Source organism: Leptodactylus fuscus, chromosome 9, assembly GCF_031893055.1.
Source record: "Leptodactylus fuscus isolate aLepFus1 chromosome 9, aLepFus1.hap2, whole genome shotgun sequence".
Classification (NCBI taxonomy): Eukaryota; Metazoa; Chordata; class Amphibia; order Anura; family Leptodactylidae; genus Leptodactylus; species Leptodactylus fuscus.
The window spans coordinates 13,707,295-13,723,356 of record NC_134273.1 but is presented as its reverse complement, the minus strand read 5'-3'; the positions used below and the strand labels follow the sequence as shown (position 1 = coordinate 13,723,356).

The 16,062-nt window shown below is 45.8% G+C and overlaps 1 protein-coding gene across 2 annotated transcripts in view; it reads right to left on the bottom strand.

Moving 5' to 3' along the window:
- Positions 1–5,123: 5,123 nt before the first annotated feature.
- TTC39A (tetratricopeptide repeat domain 39A) overlaps positions 5,124–16,062 on the bottom strand; it is a 33,185-nt gene continuing 22,246 nt past the window's right edge. For both annotated transcript variants that reach the window (XM_075287673.1, XM_075287674.1), the window contains 11 exons: positions 14,964–15,029; positions 14,594–14,702; positions 14,401–14,468; positions 13,357–13,416; positions 12,770–12,931; positions 11,857–11,948; positions 10,595–10,715; positions 9,219–9,342; positions 7,938–8,052; positions 6,928–7,044; positions 5,124–5,545 (listed from right to left, as the gene is read on the bottom strand). In XM_075287673.1, the coding sequence (XP_075143774.1) occupies positions 5,452–5,545; positions 6,928–7,044; positions 7,938–8,052; positions 9,219–9,342; positions 10,595–10,715; positions 11,857–11,948; positions 12,770–12,931; positions 13,357–13,416; positions 14,401–14,468; positions 14,594–14,702; positions 14,964–15,029 (1,128 nt within the window). In that variant the 3' untranslated portion in view covers positions 5,124–5,451. The remainder of the gene's footprint in view (positions 5,546–6,927; positions 7,045–7,937; positions 8,053–9,218; positions 9,343–10,594; positions 10,716–11,856; positions 11,949–12,769; positions 12,932–13,356; positions 13,417–14,400; positions 14,469–14,593; positions 14,703–14,963; positions 15,030–16,062) is intronic.

The following is a 16,062-nucleotide window of genomic DNA, read 5'->3' as shown; positions in this document are numbered from 1 at the left end:
CGGGGCAGAATGAAGTGCGCTGCATTCAGTATATTGTCAGCTTTGCAATGGTACGGATTGGGGTTCAGCGATCAGGATCAGATCCCGATCAGCGATCGAGCAAATCTCACGATCGGGATTGGCTGGAAAATGATCGAAAATCAGATTTCAAAAACGATCCTGAAATCTCAAGATCGGCTGAACCCTAGTACGGATCTTAGAGGACATGAAAGATCTTCTTTTAGTACAGAGGGGTCACCAGTATCTGATCAGTGAAGGTCCAACACCAGAACCTGCACCGATCAGTTAATCCCGGCACCTGAAGCTATTGCCCTGGACGAGACTGAGTCACACCCCTATGTGCTGAATAGTGGTACTGCAGGTCTGCACCTCCTACTTGACATTGAGCAGAGCTGCTTCCGGCACCAGGAGTCCTGATCCGTGCAGAGTCCGTGTGTCGGACCACCATAAGATCCGATACTGAAGATCGAGCCCGTGGATCCAGAAAAGCTGTAGCAACAGTATTGTAGCATAAAGAATACCTTCTCCGCCATTGTATGCATTCCCATGTCTCCCCGGTCCTGCTGGGAATAGGCTCTCGACACAATCAGTCTCCTTCCCCTCTGGCAGCTGACCATATAGTCCCGTCTTACTTCCCTCCTCAGATATCTTACCATGTACCCATCTCTGCTCCTTCCTGACCAGCGGGGCAGAAAGTGATTTCTATTGGCTGTTTGTAGTAAACCAACTGAGCATGTGCGTCCACCAGCACCCAGCCCATTGGGTGGACGTGCACATTGCTATACACTATGAACACCAGGTGGCGCCATACTATGTAAGTAAATGTCATAACTCTTCACTGGATCTTATATTAACAGCAAATAAAAGGCAAATATGGTGAATTTTTCTGATTTATACAACAATATATTTAATGGTGGGACAACTCCTCTGATGCCCGGTAAGGTGAAGGTGTAGTTTAAGATTGAAACTGCTTTGTATTATTCGTTATCGCTATTGCAGGAGCCAGAGACTGCAAACCAAGGTAGGTATATAGCGGTGATATGTCTATATGTAGTGTCACATACGGTATTGTGCAAAAGTTTTAGGCAAGGGAGAATGCTGTGCAGTAAGAATTTTCATAAATAGAAGGGTTCATGGATAATTTTTGTCACTATAGAAATGTAAATCGGTGTGACCTTTGCCCTCCGTCAGTTCTTATCAGACAGATTTTGGCCGGGAGGTTGTTCCCACCGCCATCTTGGAGAACTAAGCGCAGATCTTCTATGGATGTAGGCTTACTCCAATCCGTCTGTCTCTTCATTTCTTCCAAGACAGACTGGATGATGATGAGGTCAGGGCTCTATCTGTGGGGGCCGTATCATCACTTCCAGGACTCCGCCTCCAAAGGGCAAAGGTCACACCAAATCGGATTTACATTTCAGTTAAACTGTTAACCCTTCTATTTCTGGAAGCATTCTTACTCTGCACCATTTGTTTTTGTACCCCTGCTTAAAACTTTTGCACACCACTATTGTATGTAGCACCTTCCCGCTGCTGAATTTCCCCTTCATTGAAGGTTCCTTCACCGTATGCTGTTGCGATTGTGCCCATGTGATCACCTGACATTGCGTCATCACTTCTTTCTTAAGTTCCCGTGTTGTGTAAGTCGGGAGTTTCTCAGACGTCGGCGACCGCAGGTTTCTTTCTTCACAAACCTCTAGGACGACGTCTTTCAGGCTCCGCAGGACAGAAATGATGGCGTGCAGTTGCATTGGTTTCCAGCAGGAGGCGCGTTCTGGCAGACATCCTGGTGACTGACTGACCAAAGGAGGATTGTTAAAGGGAACGGCTTTCCACGACTCTTTTACCACCTCCCTAGAATAGTCGCCCCCTCCACGGAGTCTGGTCGCAGTTGGAATTTTTTCTTCTAGCCCTCACCATTCCTGAGCAATCAATGCAGATGGTTTCAACACCGTTCTGCCTTTTACTGTCAGGTGCGCGGTCCCTGTCTTTCTGCTCCAGCTCAGCACCGCCCACCTGACAGTAGAGGGCAGGATTGTATAATGACCCCTCTGTTAAGCATCTGTAGTCTAGTGTACACAGCGATGTGATCACCGCGGGGTGAAAGTTACTTTGTGGTCCGGCTAAATCCCTGATAATCCACTTGATGGCGGCCTTGTTATCCCTGACTATGTCCAGCCGGCCGCCATTAATAGATCTGGTAATGGGACCTGAGGATTATTTCATGCACGGCTTATAGGAGCAGTATATGGAGGAGCAGGAAGCAATGCCCTCCCCCTACTCACAGGGTATATATGTATATAGTGGTGCGGGCGCCTCTGCCAGGCATTAGACTGTCTATTCATTATCAGCTGTTGCAGAACATAATCCTGTAGAATCCGCACATCACAATCCATCACTGCGGGGGGAGAGACAGACGGGTGTGGGAGGGGGCGCCATGGAAGGGGATCACAGGAGATCCTGCTCTTATATGGGAATACATACATTACATGTACAGCCACAGGCCTATGGTGTCATACATGTATAGTGTACTGGTCAGGCCTATGGTGTCATACATGTATAATGTACTGGTCCGGGAGCCTATGGCGTCATACATGTATATCTACTGGTCCGGGAGCCTATGGTGTCATACATGTATAATGTACTGGTCACGGAGCCTATGGTGTCATACATGTATAGCAGGGGTAGGGAAGGTACGGCTCTCCAGCTGTTGCAAAACTACAACTCCCAGCATGCATACTTGCTCTGCTGTTCTGGGAACTCCCATGGAAGTGAATGGAGCATGCTGGGAGTTGTAGTTTCACAGCAGCTGGAGAGCCGAAGGTTCCCTACCCCTGATGTATAGTGTACTGGTCAGGCCTATGGCGTCGTACATGTATAGTGTAACGGTCAGGCCTATGGCGTCGTACATGTACAGTGTACCGTGCAGGGAGCCTATGGCATCGTACATGTATAGTGTACTAGTCAGGCCTATGGCATCATACATGTATAGTGTACTGGTCAGGCCTATGGCGTCATACATGTATAGTGTACAGGTCAGGCCTATGGTGTCATACATGTATAGTGTACCGTGCAGGGAGCCTATGGCTTCCATGCTAGGTATTGGGTCAATACACATTGCTAGTGCAGTTCTAACCTCACTGCCTCAGATTTGGCATAATTTTGGTTAGATCTATATGGCAACTTTGGGTGCGACCAATGATCACCTTTTCGCCTTGTGACTGCTTCTCCAATGCAAGTGAATGGAGAGGCATTGTGACCCCCCTTCCCTCCCCCCCCAAGGTGCTTTTAGATGTTGCAGCTGCAGCACCAAGGGTGACCCCCATCCCCATTGTAGCGCTTTCCTTCTCCTTTGCACCATCATACTGTACACTGCACTGCACTGCTTGCTTGTCTGCCGGATTCCCGCAGCCTCTCTACTGCCCCCTGGTGGCCACTGTAATGGAATTAGGAAATTTGCATTGTAGTGAATGGGAGGCAGCGATCTTGGTGCAGAACCTGCAGCACCAGATCCTTGGCTGCTCAGCCCCATTCATCTAGAGGTAAAAATGAGTGAAAGCTGCAGTGCAATATGAGACAGTAATCCCTATCAAGGTTTAGGTGATGGGTGTCTGATGGCTGGGAAGTCTCCTGTGTAAATGCATGGGGTTAATACCCGCCCTGTTATGGATAATGTAACACATTGGAGGACGCGGCGACTTTAATTAAAATGACCATTTATTTTCTGCACAAATAGAAAAATACAGAATGTTTTCTCATTAGGAAACGTCACATTCTATAGAAACTTTAAAAAACTTGTAAAAGTTTTTGGAATATTTTTGGCAACATTTTTCAGATTAGTGGTGACCTCTTGCACATGTAGACGACCTCCTTAGGTGTAGGGCAGGGAAGTCATGACCACCGTCGGGGGACACTGCAATGATCGCCAGCAGTCCGAGATTTGCTGGAATTGTCGCAATCTCAGTCCCAGTAATTTGTTTCAGCCCAAAGAGGGGCGAGGATTTGTGCAAACCCTTCCTGGGCCGGTTGGTCGTGTTAAATGCCCTGAATTTTCCAAACAACAGGTCGGTATATATGGAGGTTCCCCTGCTCCTCGCTACCCACCGCTATGCAAAGGTGACTTTCTTCAGCCTCACCCCTCTCCTCAATAGAGGATTTTATTTTGCAGACCCATCCTCAAAATAATCTCGCCCCTCTTCACTGTCTGAATCGTCTGCTCCATGGCTGATCTTTTGGGCCTTGTTTTTGGTGAAGTCTATTCGTGTTATACCCTCGGCCTAATAAGATGTCCCCTGACCTCGCCTGAATCTCCCATGTCTTAAAGGGGTTTTACCCGACTATAACAAGGACCACCTTTCCTCTTAGGCTAAGCCATCGATACTAGATCACTAAAGTCTGACACCCCATTGAATAAGCTGTTCAAAGCTTGTGGCGGGTGTGTGATCTGCACTGACCATGTTGCAGCCCAGTCCCACTTGAATGAATGGGGCTGAGCTGCAATACCGGACACAGCCACTATGCACTATACGGTGCTGTGCTTCTACAAATACAGTAGCTCCTTCCATCAGCTGATCAGTAGGGGTTCTGGGGTGTCAGGCTCCCACTGATCTGCTCTCCTGACACCCTACTGATCAGCTGACGGAAGGGGCTACTGTATTTGTAGAAGCACAGCACCGGCTAAATATCGTCCTAGTTCCCACTGGTCATCAATTCATGGCCTATCCTAAGATCTAGTATATTGGGTGAGGGGGTCTGACTTTTAGGAATCCCGCTACTTCTAAGAACCCAGTGTTTGTAGCTTTACATGCACCAGGAGGCTGAAAGTATAGTTGTGCATCCTGCAAAAAAGTAGCGGTGCTGAGCATGCACCTCATTGTCAGGAGAGGTCAGGGGGTGCCGGCAGATATTCCATTACTAATGCGAACAAACCCCTTTAAGAACATAACACAAGTATGAGACCTCTCCGGCCATAATAACAAGGGAATAATGTCCAGTTGGGCCAGACTTTAGTCAGCAGGGTGCTCTGGCGCCATCTAGTGCTCGACTCCAGAATGCACCCGCTCTACTCTGTGAATTCCTGTTGCGGTGCATTTAGTCATTTTCGGGCAGATCTCAGGTTTCATCGCTCGCAGATTCTCTAGTAACATTTTCTATGTAGAAACATTATAAATAAATTGTGAAAACCCTGATTCATGATCAATAAAACGCGCACATTCCTCCGTCACGAATTGTGAATGAAACGTAGGATCAAAGTAGGGCGTAGCGGCCACCTATGGGACCGTGGCTACCACGTACCCTATAGAAATCACCTTTGGACACATCATTTCTAGAATCCGCCATACAACCCACCATTGTCCTTCACTTTATCCCATCTTTGTGGGGACAAGCAGTTCTTGATAAATAAATACTAGGAGGATAATCCTGGGGTGGGGGAGGGGGGAGAGATATTCGTCAGCAGCCATTTGGGATGGATTTGGCTTGTAGTAAAGCGTCCTGGATTCTGAAGTGCGTCCGAGACTCCATGGAATAATTCTTGTAACTTTGTCTGGTGAGAAAGCATTAAATAGGTTAAAATATCATATACAGGGGGGGGGGGGGGGGTAGAGGGGCGAAGGGAGATTCGGTATCACTACAATGCTTGTATAATAGGAAGCAACCTTGTAAATAGTTGTATTAGGTCTGGCCTATATGGAGGATCTAAACACAGCGTCTCTGTACTCGACAGCACTGAGGAGCAATTTTCAGATCATGTCGCTTATGATACAAGTAAATCTTCACGGGCATTGTACCGGGCCCTGCGCGATGGCGGTCACTGTCACGATTTGGGATTTGGCACTGCTGAAATTCATTCTAGTGCAAGGTCTAATAACATCTCTGCACTTGTCGATGCCATCAGGCGTGTACAGGAGAGTCAGTAATAGCTGGTGCTGAGCACAAGAGGATTTTCCTCTCGTATCATGTGACCGTTGCTATATGATATTATGCACGGGTCCAGATAGATGTGATTCTTTGAGTCTTGATTTTCGGGTTGTCACACAAACCGATTTGCAAAAAAACTGGTTTTATTATGAATTTTCCAAAAATGTCAGGTTTGGCACCCAAAGTATAATAAGTGGAGGCCCAGGGTATGTGACCATTCACATATCCCTCTCCTGGACTCCCTACAGAAGGGGTAAAGAACCTTCGGCTCTCCAGCTGCTGTGAAACTACAACTCCCAGCATGCTCCATTCACTTCCATGGGAGTTCCAAGAACAGCAGAGCCAGTATGCATGCTGGGAGTTGTAGTTTTGCAACAGCTGGAGAGCCGTACGTTCCCTACCCCTGCCTTACAGTGTCTGATGTTGTCTCCTGGGGGGACATTGGTACCCTCGGGGATCCACTGAGGCCCTATCAAACCTGTGGCTGGGTCTCGTTGGTCATGACATCAGCATGCCCCATGTGACTACAGAGGCCCAATCACAGGCCTCACCGTTACCCCGGGGCTGCTGATGTCATCCCGGAAGTCAGAAGACGCACCAGAAGAGAGTCCTCTGCTCATATTCGGCAGTCTGACGAGACTTGTCCTCCCAGTGACGGCCTTCCCACCCAGTGCTTGTACTTGATGGACAGAAGTCTCTATTACAACCAGATTATGTAATAACAGACCAGAAACATAACTGATAGGTGAACCTCGCAAAATGAACCGTACAAGGTTTGCCCTGGTCTAGAGGGTACTAAGACCTGCCATATTGGGGATGCTCTGACCGCAGTCGTCTCGCCATCGCACTTCGGCCCATTTTTCCAACCATCTGACCGGCCCCATTGTCACAAACCCATCAGTGTCAATCACTTTACTGTAATGTACTGGCTGACCGCTGTATGGTGACGGAATTATAGGTCAGTCCGTCCTCTGTGTTATGTCGGTATTGTAATAAATTTCTCCTTACTTTGCATTTTCAAGTAGTTTAATGGCTTCTTCCCTCCTGTCTGTGTGAAGATACAACAGCGCCAGCTCCAGCAGGGCGTTGGGGACCAGGTAGTTGTCATATTTAATCTTCTTCTCACTGCAAAGGGAATGTATTCATTATATAGAAACTACAACTCCCAGCATGCTCCATTCACTTCCATGGGAGTTCCCAGAACAGCAGAGCCAGTATGCATGCTGGGAGTTGTAGTTTTGCAACAGCTGGAGAGCCGTACGTTCCCTACCCCTGATATAGAATGACAGCGACTTGTATCTACAGTATATATATATATATATATATATATATATATATATATATATATATATATATATATATTACAATACACAATTTATGGATGCTGCCTGACCTAACTATATATACATATATGGCTGATTCAAGGTTAGAGGGCAATTTACAACTTGTCCTGCCCCCCGCTTATCTAGCTAGCATGTATATCTTATCCAAGAAATCTGTTTCCTTCTCTGCTCATCAGACAGAGTTACTTTTTACATAGATGTGTATGGAGAGGGGAGGCTGCAGGAAAAGACACACAAATAGCTGCAACTGCTTAACTCTGCTGCACTTGGAGTCAGGGAGCTGTATGTAGTAAGATAAGACTCTACCGCTGCATAGAAAGAGGCAATAAATTAGCTGCCTCCTCCTCCCCTCTCCATAGACTTCTGTATGTAAGGCTGGATACAAACAGTCAGAATGGGCCCAATTAGTGGAGTAGGTGACAGATATCTTTAAGAATCGGAAACTCTGTCGCAGCAATTGCTGAAAATCAGCTGAGAGAAAAGACTTTCATCTCCATCACTTTCAGTTTGAACACGCCGACACCTTATGGGACCCCATTATCGTCAATAGGGCCCGGCCGTGTCTGTGTGTAACTGCTGGGAGGCCACAATGTTACACAACCTGGTATACAGCAGCGGCCTCCGGCGTACATACACTTTCTATATCATCCTTGGCGCCCCCTCCTGATAACTCACTTTGCAGAGACGTATAAGAAGCAGTTCTCGGCCTTGTCGATCTCCTCCAGATACTTGAAGCAAAGGCCTTTTAGCAGATTCACCAGACATTGATCGTCCATCTGAAAGTCGGGCTCTGCCGAAGAGAACAAAACACATTTATTTCCATTATGTTTCTGAGCGAGACATTCAATAATGCCGTGTACCCGAGTGAGGGCCGAGGCCTTGTCTATGGAGAGGCGTTACAAGGCCATCCGAGGTGTCTACAAGACTCGTCTACGGGACGGTAAGAAAACGGTCAAATATCTGAGACTGTGACAATGCTGGGGGATTTATTAACCCTTGTGCTGGTGTAGATGGGGGGAGCTGTGGGGCGTTTCTGGGGCACAGCCCTTTCTTGCACCAAGTTATTCAATCTGCACCTTACGTCCTGGGGCGGAGAGCAAGACGGGTGGGAACGTCTCAGCCCAACATGTTTATTTGAAGACTGGCATCAGAAGACTGGCATTCCTACTGGTGCACCTAATAATCCAGGTCTACCTCGCACCAGTCAGGGACTTTATTAAAGGCATGGGCATGGAGGAAAACTTGCCCAGGCTTTGAAAAACATAGAGATAAGGACACTAAAGGTGAAGTCTGAGGTTTGGAATATTAAAGTAATGGTCTGCCTTTTTGTTTCAGGAACAGCGCCACTCTTGTCCATAGGATCCACCGGGTACTGCAACTCAGTCCCATTCATGCTGCTGGGCTAGGATGGGCTATAAATATCTGATCATGGGGGTGACAATGCCTCCTACAAGTATCAGCTGTTCAGGGCTGCATACAGTGTACACAGTCATACTGACATAGCTCTGTACACTGTATAGTGACTGGACAGCTCTAATACATCTGACATCAATGGGAGCTGCAGAAATGCCGCATGGCCATTATACTGTCTATCTGCCTCCAGCTCTGTACACTGTATAGTAAGGGGATTCGGCACAGCCCCAAACAGATGATCCTTGCAGGAGCTGAAAATTGGCAATGCAAGATTAGATATTTTTGGCCTAAACGCCTTTAAAGAGGTGTCTCAATCACGATTTGTCACCTACCCCCTCTCTAATCTCTATGGGACGGACACATATAGACTAGTATGCTGTATGGCTATCCTCATCAGTCCCATAGAGATGATACAGACCAGCAGTGAGCCTGCACCACTTATCCCCCATCCTATGGATTTTTGCGATTCCTGTTGGTGACATTTCCCGACATGCACAAACACCCTGACAAGGAGCGCTTGCCTGCAGCTACATCACTCGCTACCTGTAGATCCTTCCCGTCTTGCTTCCAGATGCCGCTCGGCTTGGCACAATGTATCTAGCATCTTTTCTGTGAGGTCCTTCTGCTTTCCAATAACAGCATATCCATTCCAGATGTACATCATCTCCTGACCGAGGGAGGAAAGTAACAGTCACACGTCTGACACCGCAGCCAAAATAATCCAGGTCTAAAATAGAATCCCAACATGCCAAGGAGGTTGCCAATCCCTGTAGTATAATACAGCGCTGCGCGGGCAGACCCTTGTCTTTACTATCAATGCCCGGGGTGTAGAGTATTACCTCCTGCTTAAAGGGATTCTACCATTAAAACCCTTTTTTTTGTGGATAAGACGTCGGAATGGCCTTTAGAAAGTCTATGCATCTCTTACCTTTAGATGGGATCTCCACCGCGCCGTTCCTTAGAAATACCGGTTTTTACCGGTATGCAAATTAGTTCTCTGGCAGCGATGGGGGCGGGCCCCACTGCTGGAAATGCGAAAGGGGTCGTCCCCACTGCTGCTTGAGAACAGGCTCCAGCGACGCCTCTATCTTCGGCTGGATCCTCCCCTTCTTTCGTTGTCACCTCCGACGCCTGCGCAGTTGGCTCTGCCAGTGAGACACCAGTAGAGCCGACTGCGCATGCCGGCCGGTGACCATAGTTCCAAGGCTGCAATGCATAGTACGTTCCTCAAAGTCTTTGCCAAACAGAGCATACTGCGCATGCTCCGTAAGATCTGTACGGCCCTCCGATGTGCGAGTGAAGTCATCCAGGCTTTGGAGGGTCTGTACAGACAGGTAAGTATCAGCAGTTCGACGAAGACTTCGAGGAATGTACCGCGCATACTCACCTGTACTATACATATATGAATAGTACAGGTGAGTATAAGAAACTTTGTAATATCTCCTATATAGAATTCTGTTTCATTCTCCTTTTCCTCTTACTACTTATATTCTCTCAGACTGTTTATTTGTATAGAATCCATCCACAAACTCAAACTTACATAAAGAAGTCTATGGAGAGGGGAGGATGTTAATTGAATATTGACTCATTCTGTGCAGCAGTATCTTATCTTATCAGAGTCTCATACAGCACTGTTAGATCTCCAATGCTCACAATGTAGCAACAGCTCCTTTGTCCCCTCCCCTCTCCATAGACTTCTATGTAAAAAGTAACTCAGGCCAATAACTGAATGACACATATATTATAATGTTTCTTATATTCACCTATATGACGAGAAGTTGTATCATTGGTCTTAATCTATAGATGTAATTTACATAGACAGTAAATACACTACATGTGCTGTAATACTGCCCGGAGCTGAATTCATAATTCATCCCCATTAGTGTTCATTGTTGTATGTAACATGATGGAGCTCATACCAGGGGAGGGACGGGTAACAGCACAGGATTCTGGGCTTCGTATCTCCGAGATTTTCTTATAGCAAATTTTTCGGTTGGGAGAGATTTTCCGGCTATTTTGACCTTTAAGCTCGGCACCTGCCTGCAGAGGAAACAGAAGCGCATGTTACTAATATACATCAGACATGGCTGGACGGCCTCTCCTCATATTAATATACTGAGATCCTGGGCGAGGCGGCAGCCATACGATCCAGGGCACCAGGTCCTTCCCGCCACTTGCTTTAATCCTCAGCTATTTTGCTGCGGCTCCTTACTTTTCTGGATGACACGTTCAGTACCAGGCGTCTGCCGGAGACGGTAACACCATTTCATGCGCAGTGTTACAAAAATAGCCAAGTCTGAGGACAATCCGGGCCTTGGTGGTCTGTCCGTATACTGGGTGTCTGTACCCCTTTACTTGGGGCAGCCAGCACTTTAGTGACATGGGTATACGTGTGCCCACTACTGCTGCGGCACCACCAGTCTCAGACCCATTTCCTTTAATACCAGGACACGTCGCACTCATATGGACATTACTTAGCAAGGCGCGGCAGTGCAGGCGGCCCTGGAACCACTCTCTATTATTAATAGGGATCAAATTGGGGGAACCCCTAAGGATCATATATTGATGTCCTATAAATGCTATCAATGTAATATCCTTAAAAATCCCTTAAAGGGAATGTGTCAGCAGAAAATAACATCATGTTTTTATTTTAAACATATTTTTTAATAATTTTTTTAAATAAATTTTTGATAATTTTCGAAATATTTTCCATGTCTATAAATATATTATTTTTTTTTTTTTTTTAAATATCAAACATTTCTGCACTTCTCACTCTGACCACTAGGCTTAATAATAACCTGACTCTTCCTGTTCTATAGGGACTATCTTTGCAGCATAGACAGGATTACAATGATAGGTAACATCTATATAGATAACAAGGGGACCAATCATATTAGAGGACTGCTCCTCCCCCTCCCTGCACAATGACCTCTGCACAGGTCATAGAGCATGCTCACAACAATTCACAACTATCTATGGTCCCTGTGGCTGCTGTAAAGCATATCTCTAAGATGGCCGCCCCCACTATATTGGCAGTGCCCGCACAAAGTAAAGGGCACCGATCTACCCCAGAAAAGCAAACAGAACTCATCTGTTGGGGTAAAACCACTCTGATGGAATATCACCTCCAATATTCCCGATCCTGCAGCGTTCCCAATGATATGGTTATATTGAAACAAACCTAAAAAGTTTCTTTTCGTCCTCTCCAAAAGGCTTTGTGTCTTCTTCCTTAAACATGCTGAGATAAGCGGCTTTCATGTACACGTATGTAGCCTGCGGAGCAAAAATAACACGTCTTCACACCAAATAAGAGTAACCATATGGCGGAATTGGGCTCTGAGTTTGATGTGGATTCTGTCTGAAATCTGCTCCAAATTCTGCTTGAGACCAGCAATGATTCCAATGGGAGGCAGACGATGATTTTTCCAGTTAGGGGAATAAAAATAACCGCCATGTTTAATCTACACGCCAGTAATGCTTGATAAATCCAATTGAAGTGAATGGGAGGGGGAAAAATACAACTTGGCAGGTGCAGAATCGGACAGGGAATGGGGTCGAATGGAAAAATTCAGCTTCAAATTCCTGAATCTGAATTATTCAGTTGGGAAAATTTTGGCCATGTGACCCTATCCTAAGACGGATCATACTAAATAGTTTATATAGTCTCAGAAATCGGATCTATATTGAGCACCCTAAATGATAAGGAATAATTCATGAGGTCGTAGACGTGATATAACTGGCCAAGCCAAGTCAAGAAGTTTTTTTGGGTTTATTCGTTTCACAATTCGATTCCCTTTCTATGAAGTCTATGGTGTCTGGATAATTTGTTGAAAAGTTTTCATCACTTAAAAAGTTACTTGTGAATCCAGAAGTTATAGACCCTGGTGACTGGATCCAAATCAGATCCATATGAGGTTGTCCTCTGCTGGGACTTTGAAGGACATTATCGGGTTTACGGATGGGCCCACTGGAGGACTCTTTGGTACTCCGAGTAGATTAAGACCATTGTATAGGTGCACTATTACACACAACCATGTGGCCGTTCTATGAGGTCCGGACCAGGACTAATGTCTCCGTTCTCATCCGTTACATACCTTTGACCAAGAGCTTTCCTTGCTGAGGAGATCAGCATAAAAATAGGCCATCTTCCACTGCTGCTTGTAGGTGAAGCACCACATGAGCTGCCAGTAACACATATGATGGAACTGCTTCCAGTTTTGTTGAGCTTCACAACATTCCTCAAACCTCTGGATAGCCTAGAAGAAGAAAAGAGCTCGGTACCCTGACACTCAATATCTCATTCATCTCTCTGGAGCTTCGTAGATTGTACTTTGTAATTTAGACATTTGCCATTCTCCTCCAGTCTTGTTCCAACACTTCGCGGGTCCCTCACCAGTCTCTGTTCTCCCTGCTCCAGTACAACCAGTCACATATCTGTACTGGGACATCATTGCTAGAGGCCGGGATAACAGGGACCAGCAGGGGAGCCAGGAAACATCGGGAGCTGCCAAAGGACTGGAGATATATTGCTGAAAAAAGAGATTACAATGTGGTGAATGTCACCCTAGAGCAACGCTGCCCCCTGTGGTAGGAGCAGGATGTATACATGATGATGGAATCTGACGTATCTCCTTCACTATAGCTATAGACTCCATGGGGTTGCACACAGTTGATTATTTACCAGGTCAATATTGCCTTTAATTTCTTCAATCCTTCCAGCAAAGAACAGGAATATGGCGCCCTGAGGAGAAAAACACGGAGCGGTGAGAAGCCTGAAGATAGAAGGCAATGGTATCCTCAGCACAATCATCACAGACGGGACAACGACGCCAATAAAAGCAACTAAAAAGAGCAAAATGTAATAAGCGTCATATCTAGGTAATATCTGTAATGTGGTTGTATTCTATTTACATAAGTTATTACATTATTGATTAGATACACATATAACATGATTATATTCTATATTATTGACTTAGATTATTATATTATACATACATGCGTCATATCTGATATATTATTATATGTACATAGCTTTATTATATTATCTATTATATTTACTTAGGTTTAGTATTGCAATATTTCCTATGCTGTCTTCAGTTTTACCGCATTGCCAGCCACAATACCCCCCCTCCCACTTTGCCAGCCACAATGCCCCATCATTTTGCCAACCACAAAGCCTCATCATTTTGCCAACCACATTGATTCACATGACAGTAATTAGATTTGTATGATACGAGGCGGAGTGCGACCCCATTACAGATGAGAGAGGTGAGTACAGAGATTTACCTTTAAGTTCCTGCACATCAGTGCAAAATCTATCATGGTGCCCGTACATACCTACCTTGTGCCATCTAGATTATGTGGCAGTGGGACCTCCGGGCCCCCCCAGTGTCCAGGGCCTGGTGGCAGCTGCTACTGCTGCACAATCTACAGCTACACATCCAGGGTGAGATAAGATTGGGGTTGTATATCTGTATTAATCACACTGCAATCTATTGGCCGGAGCAGAGAGCAACAACAAGGGGCATCCTCTAGATCTACACGACATGACCTGTCCCTACATTACAAGGACAGTTCACTCATTGAGAACTGTGTAATTCTTATTATGACCTGTGATGGCGCTGCAGGGAAATTGACAACTGATCGCTGAACGTTCCAGACCTAACAGTGTTTGACTGGCTAAAGCCAAGAGACCCAGAGAGCGGCGCAGGATATCTGACCGTACCTTGGGATAGCGCTTTAAATACGGTTCCAGCAACTTCTCTGCTTCTTCGATGTTTCCTTTGCCTGTCCCTAAAGAAGCAGAAGGATGATCCAGTTTAATCTACAAAGGCAAGGTCTAAAGAAAGTGATTTTATACTGTCCTGGGGACATGACGTCATAATAATGTATCTCTAATATTAAGGATATCCGCTTACCCAGCACAAAGCTCAGGAACGTGTGGTAGCACAGCAGAAGGAGCGTGCACAGCAAGGCGCGAAAACTGTGGTTTGCTGCCCCCTCCTGGAGCTGCGTCAGTCCATAATCCTGCACGATAATAAAACACAAGTCATTGCCAAATACAGAACATAACATCACTGAATACACAATACACCAGTACATGACACTTAGTAGAAGGGCTGGGGAAGGGCTGTGACAACTGCTCTAAGCATAATTCTGACTTAGCCATGTAGTTGTCAAATCAGACCTTGGCCTGATAAACGTGGGGCAAATACTATCATGCTTCACCCCCGGGGTATATATTGGTGGGGTGGAGGGATTGTCATATCTGATAGAAGTCGCTCTCACCTTGTTACCAGAGAATCCAACAAATTCTAAGAGCCGCAATATCCTGGTGGGCAACATTGATAGCGTCTAGGAGGAGAGAAGACACATGTGAGATAAGGACATCATCCCATATGGAATATGAGAACACTGATGAACAAATAAAATGACAGATTTAGAGAGGACCCTTCACCACCTCCACCAACTACAGTGTTTGCATCCTGAAATAGGCGCTGTTCTGCTGATTCCGGCACAGTTGGAATTTTTTCTCTAGCCCCCACCATTCCTGAGCAATCAGTGCAATTAGTTTCAGTACCCAATATGCTAATTGGGCTCTCTACTGTCAAGTGGGTGTGATCAGATAGGCTTGGGCCACCCACCTGTCAATAGATAGCCAAATTAGCAAATCAGGTGCTGAAACTGACTTCATCCATTGCTCAGGAATGGTGGGGGCTAGAGAAAAAAATTCTAACTGCATCAGAATGGAGCAGGGCAGTGAATGTGACTTCTCGCCATGTACTAATCCTTTAATAATGGTTTGGGTATGAGCTGAATAGGGGCCTGTTCTCACTCGTGCTTTATTACCCCAAAAAATTAATATCCTCCCTGCGCTGTTCTTTATGTAAATGGCGGTTCTCTACTTTTTGTTGCTTAGTGTTTTTGTATAACACACACAATGGCGGATTGAAAGATTCTCAAAAACAAACCCTAGTATAACCGTAAGAGACGCCTTAGACTGCGCTGACACCTAAGTCACAGCTCAGAGACTCCTCGTGGCCCCGACCTGATCACTATCCAGCTCTGTAAATGTTTGCCAGATCTCTCTTCCCTTGTCACCCTATGTTTAGACAAAAGCCAACAGCATGTGATCTGTGTACACAGTATATGGCGGTGACATCACACTATACACAGAGCTTTACACGTCGGAGCAGAACCTTGTACACATAGAAGTTTATTTATTAACATAGCAGATACTATTTATACTGTATATGGTGATGATGGCCGCCGTCATGCACGTTCATAATACACCAGGACCAGTCTCCACTACATAAGGGAAGAGGCCAAGTCTATACAATGTACACCCCTAAAGTCTATACAATGTGCACCCCAAAGTCTAAACAAT